This window comes from Hibiscus syriacus, unplaced genomic scaffold (assembly GCF_006381635.1).
Source record: "Hibiscus syriacus cultivar Baekdansim isolate YM2019G1 unplaced genomic scaffold, ASM638163v2 tig00111309_pilon, whole genome shotgun sequence".
Classification (NCBI taxonomy): Eukaryota; Viridiplantae; Streptophyta; class Magnoliopsida; order Malvales; family Malvaceae; genus Hibiscus; species Hibiscus syriacus.
Genome location: NW_024063052.1, coordinates 134789 through 153985, shown reverse-complemented (window position 1 = coordinate 153985; position 19197 = coordinate 134789). Strand labels below are relative to the sequence as shown.

Here is a 19197-nt window from a genome sequence, read left to right as displayed (position 1 = left end):
GTTTTGAAGTGCAAGTTGTTAACTTGTGATTGGGCCTACCAATTAGTTTTTCAACCTTTGAATGACAGTTACTTTACTTCCTAGTGTTTCTTACTTTACAGGCAAAGATACACATCTTTTGACAAGCTACTTCCCTGCCTGCTTGTCTAGTAATTTAAGCTCATGATGCAGCTTCCACACTATTTTTGTTTATCAACTCCTCTGGTAAAGCTCGTAAGCATCAATCTTTTACACAAGAAAAAAGAAATTATTCAACTAGTTTAGATATTAATCCCAGGTACACATCATTACAGCAATAATTGATTGGATGGAAGTCACAGGCGCTGGTCTGTATTCACAAAATTTTGGAAGGCTTGTTTTGCCTAATAACAATGATTGCTTGCTATCCACTTCATCTGAAAAGGGTAATTAATTAATACAAGGCACTAATCTACTTGGGGGGAAACAAATAAGACTCCCCTATGCACACAAGCAGGGAGGAGATGAAGAAAGCACAAGAAAAAGACGACTTTATGTACAAATGCCTCTATACTCCGTCTTCAACCTTCCCAATACTCTAGATCACCTGCTAATATACATAAATTCCCAAAATCCCCCAAAAAGAAAAAAAAAAGGTCCTTTTTCTGTGAATTTCTAACCTGCAAATAGAAACCCCCTCTTTCCATTGGCAATGCCCCGCAGAATAACCAGCTTCGTCTGCATAAAACCCAAAGTTCATGAAGAAAATTTTGATACCAAAGAAATTAACAAAAAGTAAAATAAAAACTAATCTCAAACAGTACACCCAGCCAAGCACCCGCAGGCAGCTAGCTGTAAAAGCTAGCCATCCCTAAATAATTTTCAAACAAGAGAGCGTAGACAAATAGTCAAGAAAAGGCCTTAACAGACCAATTAAGAAACAATTTGAGACGGGGATCAGCATTTATCATGATAATATTAGAATGGTATGATAATTTCAATCGTCTTACTTTTCCTAATATGCCAATCTAACATGTAATAACTCTATAACAAGCCTATCTAAATCTGTAAATGGCTAGTACCTGTACACTGCTCTTACGAGGGCATGCAAACCCAACCTATTAGAACCCTTCGCTGTTGGACTGATCCATCCAAAAATTGCTTCACTCCAGCTTAGAACTGGATGGCCTGTGATACAAGCTGCCTTGTATAGCTTGGAGTTGCGAAGTTTGCTGTTGTGACTGCTGCTGCAATGGAAGCTGCTGTGGGGGTGAATTATGCAGTCATGCTGTAACTGCTCTTGCGGCTGATAATGTTGTTGAGATGGGGCTGGTGTTGGGGATTGCTGTATTTGTGGCTGTTGTGGCCGCTGTGTCCCAGCCTTATTCCCATGAGGTGGTAAGCCACCTGATGATTGTCTGTGTGCTGTCCCTTGGCTGACAGAAGGTACTGGAACACTAACAGATGAATTTGTAAGAGGGGGGCTCCCTAAGGATCCCATTTGAGTGGCCACAATTGGCATACCAGGAGTATATACTGGTTCTGATGCTTTCCACTGAGAACCAACAGAAGAAAGATTTTGCACTGTGTTGTCAGCTGAATCAATGCCAGATTGGGACCCTGCTGTGGTTGTGGTTGTACCCATCTGTGAAGCATTGTTCACTTGCTGCTGGTCAGCTTGAGATTTGCTGGGAGGATCAGAATTCACTGGCCAATTCTGTTGAAGCACCCTTTGAACAGTAGATTGGCTTTGATTAACCTTCTGGTGTGGCTGTGATGGTAGGCGCAAATGCTGGGGATTGGGACCCGCAGCCGCTAGCAGGATGCATTGATTCACAGCTGATGGTGTATGACCAGAGGGCACTGTGGAAACTTGACCTTGAGAACTATTATCAGAATGGGAAACAATCTGCTGGAGTTGCTTCGTAGAAGGGGGTGTTGCCCCAGAAAATTGCTTTTGCTGTGGCTGGGAAACTAGAGGTTTAGATTGTTGGATGAGATTTGTACCAGGCCTGGGATACAAGCCCTGACCTTGCATCAAGTTCGTGATTTGCTCTCCTTTCTCAGCAGTTTGGTTGCTAGAGGCCATGCCGAGGCCAATCAGATCAGCAGGATCAGTAGAAAGGTTTTGATGCACATGGACATTCCCTCTTCCCACTCCCTTCAAAAGTTCCGTTTGCTGTTGAGACTGTGTTTGTTGTCGTTGCTGAGGATGTTGCCTGCCAGACTGTTGATACTGCTGATGCTGTTGCTGAGGTTGCCGCTGCCGTTGCTTGCCAACCTGATTGTTCAATCCACTAGTGCCAGTTTGGGGATTCCTACCAAGCCCATGAGGGGACAAGTGGTGTTTCTGTTGGTGCTGTAGTGACATTGGAGTCAATGGTGAAGATGGAGGGGGGATTGATACCGATTGAGTTGCAGTTTGAGATTGAATCTGGGAACTATTCTGAAGAGAAGACGATATGGGAAGTTGGGTAGGAGGTTGGACATGTGGTATCACAGCACTAGATGCAGCAAACTGTTGTTGCTGCTGTTTCTGGGGCTGTTGTTGCTGCAAAAGACGCTGCTGCTGCATTTGCCTTTCTTTGGCAAGGCGCATGGCATATGCTTGCTGTTGCGGCCCACTAGCATGATTGGAACCCTGATGTTGAGAATGATGAGATTTGCTCAGTGCATGGGATTGCTGTGAAGGCATTTGCAGCTGCTGCTGGGGATGACCCAGATATGACTGAACAGATGGTGCAGTTGATTGATTGGGGTAAGCAGAATTCAATCCATTGAAAGCAGGAATTCCCTGGCTATTCACTTGAGCCTGCATTTGGAGCTCAGGTACCATTAATTGCCTCTGAGTCTCTGGACTGTTCCCAGGCTATCAAAAGAGAGGGAAAAAATAGGCTTGATTATTGGTATATAACAATTAACCATTTATATGGAAAAGAAGAAGCTCAAACAGCCAAACTGCAATAGTATGTTGAAGTATAGACTTGATTATACTGCTTTATAAAAGTAACGTACTCGCATCATGTGTTTGGTATCACGAGGCCTCAACGTTGAGTTTCCTTGACCAGAACCTGGTCCAGAGTGCATATTGACAGGGCTTGGCATTCCCACCAAATTGGAGGAGACCATGCTGCCAGAATTCAGCATTGCTGATGATGTCATTCCTTGGAAGCCTGGTCTTGACAGTGGCATGCCTCTATTTATCCCACCCATCATTCCCAAATTATTTCCACCGGGTAGCATACGAACCGTACGATCTGATCCAGAAACAGCCCCAGGAAGAGACAAGTTGGACTGCTGAATATTCCTGCCAGATAACATTTGATTATATTGCTGCATTCTATGCTGCTCATCAGCTGGCAAAGATGTTCTGGGAACACCATATCTACCATCCCTGAGAGTAAAAATATAACCCAAAATTTGTGCCATTAGCATGCGGAAGTATGCAGGCACAGGGAACAAATCCACACAATAGCTTAATACCTCACAGATGCATTGAGTGGTGTAGACAGTGATGCTAAATTATTGCCAAGAACCATGCCAGAAGATCCCTTTAGTGACGAATTTGCTCCAGAGGCTGGAGATATTGATCCTGCAGCTCCTTGATTTGATATTGCTAAACCACTTGTATGAGAAGCCTGATATCCAAGGGGTAGGACATCTTGGCTTGATGCAGTGGCATCACAAAGATCAAGAGGCCTTTATCCAGACAATTAAAAATAAAAATGATGTTGTAGCACATTGCAATAAAAGCGCTAACATAATAGCAAGAAAGTGAAAAACTGATAACGATGATTGATCTAACAAGCTAAAAACATTAATAATAACAGGGACAACAAAGCTTACATTAGAACCCCTCCATTTAGGTTATTAGGGCAGACTTGTGAAAGAGCAATAACATGGGAGTTATGGACAGGCACTATCTGCTTCGAATCCCGGTTATCATGCTTTACAAGACACGATAAGATAAAAACAAGTCAATAGTTTGGAAGAATCAAGGCGAAGTCAAAAAAGGCATCAAGGATGCTTTCAAGTATTAACAGTGTAGGCTTTGTTCATCTTATCAAAAAAAAAAAGTGTAGGCTTTGTTCAAATCCATACTTATTGCCACACCAGAGAATGCAAACAAAATTGTAAAATGGAAGGCGAAAGATATCTGACAGCCAAATGAATCTTGGTTCAAAATAATTCGAAATTTCCTTAACAGCACAATCTTATGTTAAACAAGTTCATACACTGGGCCACAACTTTGATCTGTTCAGAGGCAGCAAATTCAAAGTTTTCAAAGTAAATCTCAATCTTCAAAATCTCCATAAATTGTGCGATTCAACTTATGTTACTATTTATTAATGTTTTATACTACCACTCAAATGCTACATGAATTGCTCAGACTAAGTGAAGCAAAAAGTACAAAGGATACTATGGATTCATATAGCAAGCCTTTATTCTATAAGTATATTCAAGAAGCCTAATAGAAACAATTTTTAACTTTTAAGAAGGCAGCTGGAGGAAAATGGGACTGCAGGTGTGCTGTTTACACCTATAATTTATTTTCAGAATTTTCTAATAATTTACTGAAGTTCAGTATTTCATTTCGATCACGGTCTCTTAGGCACCTGCAATCACAATATATTAAACATCATTCACAATATTTCTTCATCTAAGAAAAGGAAGACAGCATACAGGTGCTGATCAAGATGCAACTAAGCATGTCAAGTAGAATCCTAAACAGTGACAGTTTTCTTTCCTTGAAGGGTCGATTCTAAATTTCTAATGTTTCAAAATGAAAGGAGTACAACAAAATTGATATTACAGAAGATTACAAAATGACTATATTCAATGATTGATTAAATCAGCCTCATTTGTTCTAAAACTACCAAACAAGTTAGGATCTCTAGAGATTTAAAAAGCATCACACATGTACCTGGCTCTGCCGGTAGTGCTGTTTCTTGCCAATAAGTATAATTTTCTCAAAATGAGACTTGAGAGTATCCTCTTCCATCGGCCCTTGCAAACGTTGAAACAACTGTCTTGCACTTCCCTGCATGACACACAGCATTAGAATCCAATCATAGACTATAAAATTAGCTATTGAACATTCCTTTGTCGATGGTCAATACATTAAAAAAAATGAGAATCTACTAGTTGTTAAGGACAGAGAGGACCTTGGGGATGCCAGGCAATGTGGATGGATATGACTGAGAAGATCCTGATCATCAGCACTGTCAGCTCCATCTCCACTTCTATCCATTAAAATTTTATGTCGTTCCTTGCATTCTTTAGGCTTGTGGAATATGCACTAGACACATTGAGAAGTTTATGAGATAGTTTCCCAATGCAGAAAAATGGAGGACCAAGGTGAGGGAAACAAAATAAAAAAAAAAAACGAGTAAGGCTTCTGTAGATGTAGAAGGAAGCCCAGAAAACAGAATATATTTGTAAAGACAGCTCAAGCACTAACCTTGAATCGAAGGGTACTGTTGATGGCATCACTTACAAGCTCCCAATTTGGACCCATGTCATGTACTAGGACAACAAGAGCCTGAACATAAATGCAGTAACATCTCAAGGCCCTAGTGCTAATGCTAACAGAATTTGAAGAATACAAACAGGATAACAAAAACTAACCTGATCTTCAAATAGTGACCATGGACAACCAGAACCAGGCTCGCCACCAGACATCTAGATGCAGTTTACATGATTAAAATAATTACACAAGATAAAAAAACTCTGAAGCACATGATCAACCGGACAAAAAGGAAAAAGAAAAGGGTCAAGTAAAAATTACCTTAGGTGTTTTGGCTTTTCTACCTCTGTCACGGCCGTGAATTAATCTAATGATTTTGTTGGGGTTGGACATATTGCTCATTTGCGATCCTACTGGTGAAGGAATGGATCCACTGGGATTGATGTCAAAGGCATTATCTGGCTGTTGCTTCATTACCTTCAGCTTCTTGGCATTATGTTGCCCATATAAAACTAAGAAAAAGATGATTGTGTGAAGAACTTGGCACTGGATAGATATAACCAACCAAGGAACCAACCATTAACCCAAATATGAGAAAAAGAGCTTTACCACTGGATCCATTAGAATCAAAATGATGACTCTCTGATCTCTTTTTGAAATAATCTCGCTGCCAAAGAAACAGTGACATCGAAAACAAGATTCTCAATTTGAAAAGAGCACAATGAACAAATAATTTGGGAAATATAAGAGGAAAAACAGTAGAGTATCAGATAAAGTTCAATGCTGCAAAAAGGACTTATGACTTAAGTGGCCCTCATATCTATCATGCAAACAATGATATCAACTTGATCTGCATATACCTTGCTCTGATGTAAGAATGAAAATACTAAACGAAATAAAATTTTCCTTAGCCAAGAAAATGAAACAAATTTGACATAAAGGTTATTTAGAATTAACTTAAAAATTGTTAATTACCTTGAAAAATGAATGGGTAAAATTGCATTTTATAAAGTAACATGTGCAATAGCCTAAAATTGTAATTACTCATCTAGATTTTTTCCTTAATTATATAATAAATATACTATTTAATAAAACAATGCAGCAAAAGAAAGAAAACAAGTCTGTTTAAATCAAAGTAAAATTGGCATAATCTTTATTACAAATTCACCTGTTCATTTTGAATGGTAGATTCCAGCTGCCAACCCTGATCATATGCAGAACCCTACCAAAATCACAATTAAGGGACTTAGAAACTATGAAGACAAATAAGGAAACCATCTATACCATTCCTGGATTAACAGACCCATTCAGTTAAAACAAAGGAATTCCGACATACAATATTCTTCGCCTTTTTCTTCTTTTTTGGTTTTGCTGGTGTTTCTTCATAGTCATATGGTTGCTGCCTTTCAAAATCCCCAGTTGATTCAACCTCCATGCCTTTCTGGATCTGGAATCCTCCTTGCAAAGTACTCAGATCATCCTGAAAAGAATTAGTATCCCCACTAGAAGCATCTGTTTTCAACGGAGCCTGTAAACCTCCAGCAGCAGCGGCACTGCTAAAATGACTTAAAACCCTCTGTCTGGAACCAGTGCGTACACGTTTTGTTGGAATGGAACCAACATTTAGACTACTACCTGGTCTTTTACCAATCAACATGGACTGCTGAGCAGAGTTTCCATATGGCAAATCAGCACCAGTTTCATATGGTCTCGCAGGATATGACTTCATAGGGTTCTTCCGCTTCTTCTTGTTTTGTTTTGATGATTTTCTATCTTCAAAGGCTCCAGGCAAATAATATGTACTTGTTTCTCCTTCATCCTCATCACACACAAAGTCACCATATCCGAACTCTGAATTTGAAAAGTTGTAAGGAACAGAAAAATATTAAATGAAAAATAACCCCAAAAAAGGGTGTAATGATTACCTGCTCCATCATCACAAGCAGATGCTTCAACTTCCTCTTGTGCACTACTCCCGGTTTTCTAAAAAATAAAAAATAAAATGATGATCAAGATTGGGAAAAAAATTCCAAAACCTGCACTGAAAAATTAGAAGAAATGAAAATAGGTATATGTTGTTCATAATTGATGTATTTTTTCCATATGCATTATATCATTCCAGTATTCTGTTCTTGAGATTTTTATAAACGAATCTGCTTTATTAAATATAAGGGAAGCAAAAGGAAAAGGTCATGTATAAACTTTTTAAGGACCTAAATTTACCTCGTTCTGTACCAAATAAGATTCAATAGATCTCCGGTAGGTTTCCATAGCACCAGAAGGAACTGAATAGAAGAGGCTTTCCTGAAAATAAAGCACATAAAAAGTTAGAGCAAAGATAATAAAAAAAAAGGAAAAGAAATATTTCCACAAGATGCAACTTATTGTAAGAGATAGATCAAAACACTATATTCAAAAGCCAAGAATACTGTGTACATAAACCTTAAAAGCTAGGGAAAAAAATTAAGCCATACTTCTGTTAGGTGTTCATTCCAAGGAATGTCTATAATGCCAGAGTCAGATATTCTGTCAGGTGTTGCTGGTGCTTCAGCTTGATGTCTTGGAACAGGGGAGCTGCTATATTTCAAAAATCTAAGAGCATATGCCCGAATTGCAAGATCATTAGCCTTTCCAGGGTGCTCCTTTTTCATTCCCTGCTCCAAAACATGGAGCACATAAAGAAATGATAGAGAGAACAATCAAGCACATTGATACGAAGAGAATATCAGGAAATGTTCATAACAGAAAAAAAAACTTGAGGCCTGGAGAAAGAGGCCAAATAGCTCAAGAGCCATTCCAAATATTTAAGTTGATATCCTTGCCCAACACCTGGCCAAGCGTATTCAACCTCAATGATCATCTTTCTTTTAAATCTAAAAAATTAAAATTTTATGTTGATATTAAATATCGTTTAAAATTAAAAATTAGGGCTGAGCCCTGGCCAAAAATATCTTGTTTGATGCTCAAATTTCTATAGTAGACCTATGTTCTTGTTTTTGAATTGTAACCTCTTCTCTTCCTCCCCAGTTTAAGTAAAATTACCTTCATATTACATATTGTAGTACAGACCTCATAATTAGATAACCAAAATGAACAACATACAAAACCAGTTATTAAAGAGAAAATGGAAGAAACTAGCATAATAGTTCAGTAAGAAAATTAAACATAAAAAATTATCATCATAACATTCATCACAAGAGACATGCATAAAGTACATAAACATAAAGACCCAAACAAAGTCCAACAATATAACCAGTACCATATCCAGTTCTGCATTCTTGTCTTCGGTAACGTCATTGGCCCTTGACCCCACCAAATCATGATCAGAGTTCTTTGGACCAAGACTTCTATCCTTACTATTTAGATGCGTCTCTGCAGAATGCCAAAACTCCATTACAGCATTAGCTAGGGTTAAAGCTACTCCTTTGAATTTCCAGAACTGATTTTGTTCTTCAAATTTCAACTGTGAGGTAAAAGCAGCACGTCGACACAATTGAGCGGCAGCAGTCATCTTCCAAAGGCGCTCCTATAAGTACATAAAGAACAAAAAAGTAAGTCTGCGGGCATATTAAGTCAATTATGTTCTCTATGCAACTTTTTATACAGCTTCAATACCAGACTAAATCTAATAATAAAAAGGCTTCCAAGGATTTAATTTATATCTAATAAAATGACACCTGAGCAAAATCATTCGCCAACCATGCCATTTCCTCAAGCACAAAATCCCAGTGAGATTTTCGCTGATTCGCCAAGGGTAAGGTACCAGCAGATAGCTCTGAAATCCTTTTCCGTTTAGCCTGTTTACCATAATGCGAGACCTTTTAAACTTTTTAAAGACAAATATCTTACATCTAAATTTAAGAGATCATAGGGCATATATAAACCAAATATATAAACAAACCACCTCTATAATCCGAGCCTCTTCCAAAATTGAATCTTCATGTGCCTTGTCCACCACTTTCACATGATTATCCAAACTGGTCTGAACATCAGTATTAGCAGTAGAAGTTATTCCTAACGAAGTCCTCTCAGGAATCTCAAAATGAAAGTTACCCGTGGTGTGTAAAGGCCTACTAGTTGAAATGTTCTCACTTTTTGAGTTAGAATGATCACCCTGCACAGTACTAGTTCTCCCATCAGCTTCTGCTACAGGGTGACTGCTTTGTTGCACCTCATTATTGGAAGGGCAATTCACTCCATTTTGCAATTCAGCTCTAATTTCTTCCACCACTTTGACCATAGAATTGTTAAGAGAATGATTTTGGCTCAAGGAAGTATTAGTATCACAAATAATAGCAACATTATCAACAGCCATGGTCACACTATTTTCTTTTGACAAATCGCCAACAGCTAAGTTTAGTGACTCCTCTTTTTTGGATGTTTGTTCCGTGGGATTTCCTTTGGAATCAACATTTTTTGGATTAATAGATACACCATTATCATTATTTACATCTAAGCTTAAGCTATTTTCAGTGCAAGAGGACTCCGAATCTAATCCCTTCACCCCTCTTGTTACACTACTATTTTTCTCATCAAGTGGTTTGTCCTTCTCATCTCTTTTGGCATTGCCAACCCCATTTAGCTTATTAAAAACAATATCATTTTCAGCTTTGGTTGCACCTGTTCCAGGTGGACATTCAGAACCAGTTGAAACTACCTGCTCCTTTCCTCCAACAAGATCAGGTTCCTCAGAAGATACATTAACTGGAGATTTGTGAGACTCCACTTGAACAGCTGCATTAGGCACTGTAACATCAACCTTGCTTTTAGATAGGTCACCTTTTGACTGGTCAGTTGTTGCTTTGGCAGCCTGACCACCATCTAACTCCATATTCAACTGATTATCGGAAGTTATCACCTTCGAAGCCAAATCAACATTTGAAGTTGCAGATTTTCTGGTATTAACAGGGGGCATGTTCTTGTCCTTTTGGTTATTTGCTTCAGATGTCAAATCCTTATCATCCTTTGACGATCCACGAGCAGGTAAAGAAGAGACATTACTGCCTCGACCCTGAATCAGCTCTGTTGAACTTGACCGTGCTCCATCTCGATTTATTTTTGACCTGTTCCTTCGAGCATATGGGCGGAAGATAGCAGAATCTTCTGATTCCTTAGCATTTTGAGCCCGAACCCTCTGAGAAGATTGCACTGACGGAACAACATTATTCCTCTTACGAGAATGCATAGATTTCGTTTCACCTTCAGGTGACTCATTTTCACCATCAAACAGTAAGAGGTTATCAGCACTAATGGGTTCACAAACTGCAGGAATCCCTGGTCTACCACTACTCTCTACAGAATCACCATGAGGTGAGGCAGTCAGTGCAAAACTACCTTTCGCTTCACTGTAATAGTAATGGACAGGTGATGCATCAGCTAGTTACTCCATTACAACCTAGATCTATGATTCTGCAGTGCACTGCAGAAAAAGAGAACGTACCTGGTAACAAAATGTTCTGCTTGCTGATCAGTGAGAGAAGTAGACTGGACACTAACTGACACTGCATTGCCGAATTTGAAATCCAAGGGATTGCCACCCTGAAAGCAAAGCTTTTTTATTGTTAATATTAATCAATAACAAATAAGAAGAAGCAAGAGCAGATCAAATGCATACTTTCTCAAGAAACTCCAGTTCCCTTCTTCTTTCCTCGCGAACATCATACTCCTGCCTGTTATAAACAGGTAAAAATGAAAATTGGAAAAAGAAAAATTGCATGTGGTTAGGGATGTGAATACCAAAAGGATTTTTGAAAGCAATGGAATGGAGGTATAACCTAAGCTCTGCTTGAGCCCTCTCAATAGCTTCTCTGTGCAGAGAGGTCTTGACACCAATCCCAACTCCACCATTAACAATACCTCCCATGGAATCAACCTCAGCATTTACTAAGAGAGCTGATCCTGAGTTACATCCATGCATCCCTACCTAAATATCTACCAGTTGGCCCCTCCCATTGATGAAAAAAGGAAAAAAAGAAAGAAAGAAGATGATATTGGTGAATACCTACAAAAGATGTTTGAGAGAAAAAATTCAGAATAAAAACTAGAGTATATAGGAAAATAAATGAACAATGAATTGAAAAGAAGCAGCAATGAACCATGAACAAATATTTTTCACACCAGTAAGTTGCAAAGGATACACCATCATAACTTCAGTATGATAATTTTCTTCATTCAAGTTCAACAAAGATTCATGTTTGTAACACTTCACAATGATACAAACTACTAGCATCACATCACTCAAGATAATTAAAAAAATCACAAACTTTTCCAGAAGCTCGGATATGTATAAAACCAACTCCAAAAAACAAGGTATAAACTCCCCACAAATGTACAGCAATACAAAGAGAAGAATTATGAAGGTAGATTGGAAAAATGCTTCAATAAGGACAACTGTAAATTTTTTTTCCTGATAAAAAACAAAACGCATGATAGAAAGGGTAAAACTAAATTAAAGAATAAAGAAAGACTATATCATTCCTAACTTTTATTCTTTTTTCACAATGAGTTGTTACTACCCAGAAAGGGAAAAAAGTTTTACATAATCATATCATCGATTCCACAAGATTTCATATCTATCATTTTTTTTTAATTTCCCTCCAGCATAGCAGTTTTAAGCAACTTAAGATAAACAAATTATCTCCAAAAGCCATTAAATTTCACTACCCACCTTATATCTAATTAAAAACATGTGAAACAAAGTTAAACTCGCATGAGGAGAGAATGCCACTGAGTTTGAGACAGTTAAAGAACACAATAAAGGAAATATATATCTCGGCTCTAATTGGAAGGACAAAAGCAATGCTGGATAACAGTAAATAACAATTATACCAATGCCACCCAATAAGCATCCTTCATATCATACATATGCATACATAGATGCAAATGATAGTATGAAAATAGTATGGCACCAGTAATTCTCTACAAATTCCAGGATAATAACCACAAGAAGTCCAAAATCAGTAGCTAAACTACAAAGCCTAGAGCGTAATGAGCTTCTCCAGCATTTAACTTCGAATTAATGGCAATAAACATATATGAAGAAGCTGCCACGTCAGTCCACAAGCATTCAATCGAAATGCCAATGGAAAGGGACGGGAAGGACAAACCGAAACCCTAAACGCATTGAATCACGGAAAGTGTGCCCTAATTAGGAACATTGCTCGAATTCTAGGGTTTCCAAAACGAAAATTAAGGGCGAACAATAACCTGAAATGGGGTAGGGACTCGAGCAATTAGGAACTAGGGCAAAGCACAGAGGAGTACCTGAACGTTCCCGCTCTTTTTAGCGCTATGTTTACCTCCTATCTCTCTCCTAGGGTTTTGAAGCTACGAGACCTTCCTCAACGTTGTTGTCCTCAATAAAACGACATAAATTAACCCCAAAATACGACACATCCCTGTGAAATGCAATCTATTAGCACGTTATCGAGTCTCTCTATTATGAGTCCTTACACCTTTGTGTAATTTTTTTTTTTTGGGTTTTCGCTCGCTAAAAATGTTTTTGGTTTTTTAGGCGAATTTTTGTTTCCTTTTTGAGTTTCTTTTTTTCTATTGACAGGTTTTGGTCGGGTTGGCTGCTTTCAGTGGGCTTTGGGTTTTTATGAGTATTCAAGGGCCTCTTGTTCTGTTCAATTCGGCCTTGTTTAATTTTTTGGGTAAACTATACAATGACCACCTAACTATAGTCTCTTTTTATTTTGACCATTTTTTTTTAAAGATTATCAATCAAGTCACTTAATTATTTGAATGCATTCAATTAAGTCACCTGTCATTAACATTCAATGGAAGCGTTGATGTGACAGTTAATAAAATTAATAAATTACACATTTGATCACTCTTAATTATATATTTTATCAATTTGATCCTAATTTTAATAAATTAAAATAAATTTAATCCTATAATTGGATGGTACCATTTGTCATGTGGAACGAAAATTGAGATTGGTAGAAAGGAGGGCTCAACCACTGGGCCAAGTTGATTTTTGGGTTTATCATAGACTACATATTATATATATCTTGCTTCTTAGTATAATCTTAAATTCTTAATATTATATATATCTTAACTTAAAATCACACCTTAACATTAAAAATATATTTTGTTTTTTTTCTTAACTTAATAAATATATATATATCTATTTGAATTGGAGTTGGAGAGAAAACAAACTAGTTCAAGCTAGTTTTACAATAGAGGGTCTCTAAGGTCTCGGAAAAAAATATCACTGATGAAGCTGGGAGGGGCATCGAAACTTGTCTGCGCAAAGTGAGGCATAGGTGCATTCTTTTTCAAGGCATCAACAGGAAAGTTTGCTTCACGTGAGATCCAAGAAGCCAGTCCCGACGTTGGAGCTTGGAAATGGCTCGAACATGAGGATTAGCACTGAGGTGGCTGTTAGGAGCGGTAATAGCCAAGATTGCCTTGGAGCAGTCTTGACTGAAAAATATATTCTAATCTTATCTTTAACTTATAAAATAGATTTTATCTCTACCTTAACTTAAAAATTGTATTTTATTATTATCTTAACTCTTAAAAATATATTTTATTTTTATCTTAACTTTTTACATATATTTTATTGTTAACTTAAATTATTAAATATTTTATATTCTATTTTTCTTATCTTAACTTAAAATATATATTTTATTTTAGTTTAAAAATGTATATCTTATTTTTATTTTTATTTAAAAATATATTTTATTTTTATCTTAACTATAAAGAATATTTTTCTATCTTAATTTTAAAATATTATAATAATAAAATTTAAATATTTAAGTTAAGGTAAAAGTAAAATATATTATTTTAAGTTTAGAAAATACTAACTTTTTTTACTTTAGTTAATATAAGAATAAAATATATATTTAATTTTATTAAGATTTTAATTTAAGTTAAGATATATATAATATTAGGAATTTAAAATTACACTAAGATATAAGCTATATATCATATGTAGTCCACTTCAAAGCAAATAAGTAGTCTTGTCCTATTAGTTGAGTCTCTTTGTTTATCACCCATACAGCCCAAATTCAATCCCCCCTCTTCCAGCGCTCTTAATTTTCATTCGGGGTCACCATCCAATTGAATGATTAAATTTATTTTAATTTATTAAAGTTAGGACTAAATTGATAGAATATATAAGTAAGAGTGACCAAATGTATAATTATATCAATTTTATTAACTGTCACGTTGATATTTTCGTCAAAAGTAAATGGCATGTGGCTTAATTGAATTTATTTAAATAGATAAGTGACATGGTTGAAATTTTTTCAAAAATAGCTCTCAAAATGAAAAGGGTCATAGTTAGGTGACTGATATATTTTATCATTTTTTAGAGAGATGTTTAGTTTAGGGATGAGCAAAACATTTGAATAAAAAATCAATTTTTTTTTCAATTTTGAGTTATTCGGGTCAACTCTGTTGAGTTAATCGATCGACGGAATCGGCCAAGAGGGGGTGAATTGGCAATTTAAAAAATGGTGGAAGCTTTTGCAGAAAATTGAAAGAAGTTGCACAGTGATTCAGAGTGGTTTGACTTTCTCAACCAAAGTCTACGTCCACTACCTTAGCTATCCACACTAAGGATTTTCTAACAAATTCACTAGTTTGATCTTTCTTTTGAGGACAAAGAGTAACCTTACAACTCCCTCAAGAATTATACCCCAATTCTTGAGCACATCTTTTTCAAAGAGAAATACACAAATTTGCAAACTTACAAGGAAAACCTACAAGGCAATATGTTTACACAATTCTAGAACAAGATAAGAACACTCAAAGATGATTACAAATAGCACAAATTGTGTTCTTGAAAGCAAAATGAATATTGAAAGGAAAATTGGCTTGATTTGCACAAACTTGATGTTTGATGCTTTCTCTCTTGTTTCTCTATGATTTCTTCTTTCTTGTTGTTGATCAATGGCTTCAGAACTTGTTTAAATACTCCTTCAAATGATTCTGAATGTTGGGGATGGTTAGTGGAGTCAATATAGTCGTATAAGTGTGAAAACAATTAATAAAATCAGTTGGAAGCGTCTGTGCATCGATGCATACCCATGGTGCATCGTTGCATCAAGTGTAAAATTCAAATATTTTGATCGTTGGACCCTTAGTGCATTGGTGCACTAAGAGTGCATCGATGCATGAAATGCATTCGATGTTTCAAAATAGCTAGAGTGCATCGATGCATGGCTGGTGCATCGATGCATCAAATGCATTCGATGTTTTCATAAAACTCTGAGTGCATCGATGCATAAATATGTGCATCGATGCATAGTATGTGCATCGATGCATGAAATGCATTCGATGTTCAATTTATTCCATGGTGCATCGATGCATGGATTGGTGCATTAGTGCCATGCATCGGTGCATCACTTTGAAAAAATTGATTTCAGGCTTGATTTTGGTTCAAAATACTTTGTGAAAATTGTTTCAAAAATATATTAAGTATAAAACACAATTTTACACTTTTAGTAAGGTTTGAAATTGATCTTGAAGACTTGGAGTAATAATTTGATATTCGAGTAATTAAATCGAATATACTTAGAAAATCATTTGTAAAATCTTAAAATTCATTTAACTTAATTTGTTATATCGAAACATCAAAATGTTTTCAACAATCTCCCCCTTTTTGATATAACAAAACATGTGTGTAATTTTAAGATTTTCTTTGAAAATAAATTTTGAAAAATTAAGTTTGAAATTACTCCCCCTTACTTTAACACTTCTCTCCTTTAAAACATTTTAACACTTAACATTTCTCTCCCTTTTTGTTAAATCAAAAAGACTTAAAAATCGATTTAAACAAGGTTTTGAAAAACATAGCCAATTGATTAAATATATATTTAGCTTAAGCTGCTAAGATCAAAGATCAAAAGAGAGATTAGCCATTAGTTTCATAATCAATATTCATAATCAAATGTGAAATGGCATAATTGGTCACAATGAACTAATATGATGCAAAAATTAAGAAACATTAAGCTCAAAATAATAAAGTTAAAATCAAACCAAATACATATAATAAGTTCAATCAACCAAGCATCCAAATCATAACTCCTAACAAATTCAAACATTTAAGGATCCAAAATAAACAATCCAGAAATATCAAAATCAATCCAAGTTTTAGAAAACCAAGAAAGCATAACAAGGAAACAAATCTACTCCGTCAAATGATCGAGAGGAGGAGGATAATGAGCTCGAACTTCAAGAGTGAGAGCGTCAATTCGTTCACGCATCTCCCGCTGAAACTCAGTAATCTGAGACTCCATGGAGGCAAACCTGATATCAAACGACTCTAAGAAAGATCAAAAATATGGTGGCATTTGATCTTCTTGCCGTGTTGGTTTCGGTGCATGCTCATCGTCTGGTACGTGATAGTCAATATATTGCATGAGCTTTGAAATTCTGGATCATCGTCAGCAGCCGGTGCCGGAGGAGGAGGAGGATGAGCACGAGAAGAGCTAGGAGCAATTCGTGAAGAACTCGCTCCCTGAGTTTGCTTACCGAGTCGAAAAACCCAAAGACCGGTTACCTCGTCTTGTTTCCAATCGGCTTTCTTCAACGAGATGGGATTGATTGGGTTTTGGAGAGGAATAGGATTGTCAAGAGAGACATTTAGACCGAGTTTGATAAAAAGGTTACTAAGAAGACATCTATAAACTAATGTTTCGACATGTTTTGAAGGAACAATGTTTATGATATCCACTAGTTGACTAAAAATAATGTGAGGCAGATTTATTTTGATCTTATTCTTAATACAGTGCATCCACCATAAATCCCTAGTACGAAGAGTGGAGTACCTACCTCCGGATGGTCTAAACCACCAAGAGATCATCAAATGAAGAAAACGATCGTGATGAGATCGTAGAGTACTAACACTAGAGTTTGGAACATAGGGATATTCAACATTTCATTCTCATTATATAACCCATCATCATCTAACCCAAAACGGAAAGCTATAGTCTCGGGGTCAATATTAATATATTAGCCTAAAAGATAGGATTTAATGGCTATAGTCCCACATTGAGTTTGGTTTTGAATGCATACCGCATTGGAGTAGAAGATGCAGACTAACTGTTGATAGACGATAGGTTTGAGGTGAAACAATTTATCAAACTTCCAAGTTTTAAGAATCGGAAGGCATTCGAAGTCAATATCAATCATGGCTTGAAGAGAGGAATATGCTCTTCCCGGATTCTATAGGATTGGAAAGAATTTTGTACCTAGAGTACAATTCGTCTCTACGACGTTCAGGCATATCAAAACAGGATCCTATTAGAGTATTAGGTGGAGGAGGAATGTGATTTGGAGGTTGGTTTGAACGAGAATGAATCGATGACGTTCTAGGGCGTTTGGGATTATACATGGTTTAGGAATCAAAAAAAAGGAATATAACCTGCAAATTGAAACACATGTATGCAATTTAATCAATCCCAAAACTCAATTGAGTCATCAATAATTCAAGGTTCTCTAAATCAAATCCTAATGGGCAAGGTTTTGAAAACTATTTGAAAATAATTTTTGAAAAATCATAATATGTATATGAAAAAAACATAATTAAATTAAAAACATCAAATTTAAAAATAAAATTCAGATTTTTGAATTTTTTTATTTCGAAAATTCAAAAATTTATTGAAAATTTGTGAGTTTTTAATGAAATTAGTTGTAAAATCTAGTTTGTAATCATTAAACAATCAATGTCCGATATAATGTTCATCTTAGAACTAATTAAAACTAGTCCTAAGATCAAGAATCAATAAAATAGGGGGTTTTAGAAAAATACCTTGAAAATTTCAGATTTTGTGAGAATGAGAAGTTGTGTTGCACGATTTGATGATAAAGGCAGGATATAGAGATGAAAAGCTCGAAGATTCTAATTAATTCTCGTTGATTTTGAGCAAAAATGGAGATTTTGGATGAGAGAGGGACGAACGGCACAATGGAGTATTTTGAAGGGTTTTGAGAAAATGAAGAAAATTAGGGTTTTTATCCAAAAACCCAACGGATGCATCGATGCATAGCCTTGTGCATCGATGCACATTCAAGGCGTGCATCGATGCACCTTCATGGTGTATCGATGCACATTCAAAGGGATACATCGATGCACTGTTAAGTGTATCAATACATGAAGCACAAAAATGACAAAAATCCATTTTAAACACTCAAAAATGCTAAATTAATTAGCTCTAGTGGTATTGGATACTCATATATTGAAAATTAATCATGTTCAATCAATCAAATTAATCCTTAAACAACATTTGAACATAAAATTAATTTTTACCAAAAATCATAAACTCCCCCTAACTAAAAGCAAAGAATGCAACAAAAAATATTACAAGCATTTTTCATTTATTCTTAAAAGTGCTAAAATTATTTTAAACACTAAGTGAAGATAGGTCAGTTAAACCTAATTCTCTCCTAAGTGTCCAAAAATGTTCCTTGTCTAAAGGCTTTGTAAAGATATCCGCTAATTGATTCAAAGTATCAACAAATTCTATAACTACATCTTCCTTAGCGACATGGTCTCTAATGAAGTGATGTCTTATTTCAATGTGCTTAGTTCTAGAGTGTTGGATGGGATTTTTAGTGAGACAAATAGCACTAGTATTGTCACACTTGATAGGAATGGTATCTACTTTAATTCCATAATCAAAAAGTTGTTGTTTCATCCATAAAACTTGTGCACAACAACTACCAACTGAAATGTATTCTGCTTCAGTGGTAGATAATGCAACACAATTTTGTTTCTTTGAAAACCAAGAAATCATCATATTTCCAAGGAATTGGCA

The 19197-nt window shown here is 36.1% G+C and overlaps 1 protein-coding gene across 1 annotated transcript; it reads right to left on the bottom strand.

Moving 5' to 3' along the window:
* Positions 1 to 303: 303 nt before the first annotated feature.
* Positions 304 to 12960, bottom strand: LOC120158241 (chromatin modification-related protein EAF1 B-like). Its single transcript, XM_039169131.1, is given in 24 exon segments — positions 304 to 696; positions 1041 to 2827; positions 2974 to 3352; positions 3442 to 3657; positions 3805 to 3905; positions 4883 to 4999; positions 5124 to 5170; positions 5173 to 5257; positions 5420 to 5500; positions 5587 to 5640; positions 5747 to 5937; positions 6035 to 6092; positions 6594 to 6647; positions 6762 to 7276; positions 7351 to 7408; positions 7649 to 7729; positions 7900 to 8079; positions 8685 to 8951; positions 9103 to 9222; positions 9330 to 10770; positions 10866 to 10963; positions 11040 to 11094; positions 11200 to 11426; positions 12689 to 12960. Coding segments are annotated over 23 exon segments (6285 nt in total). The 5' UTR covers positions 11343 to 11426; positions 12689 to 12960; the 3' UTR covers positions 304 to 539.
* Between the last annotated feature and the right edge of the window lie 6237 nt (positions 12961 to 19197).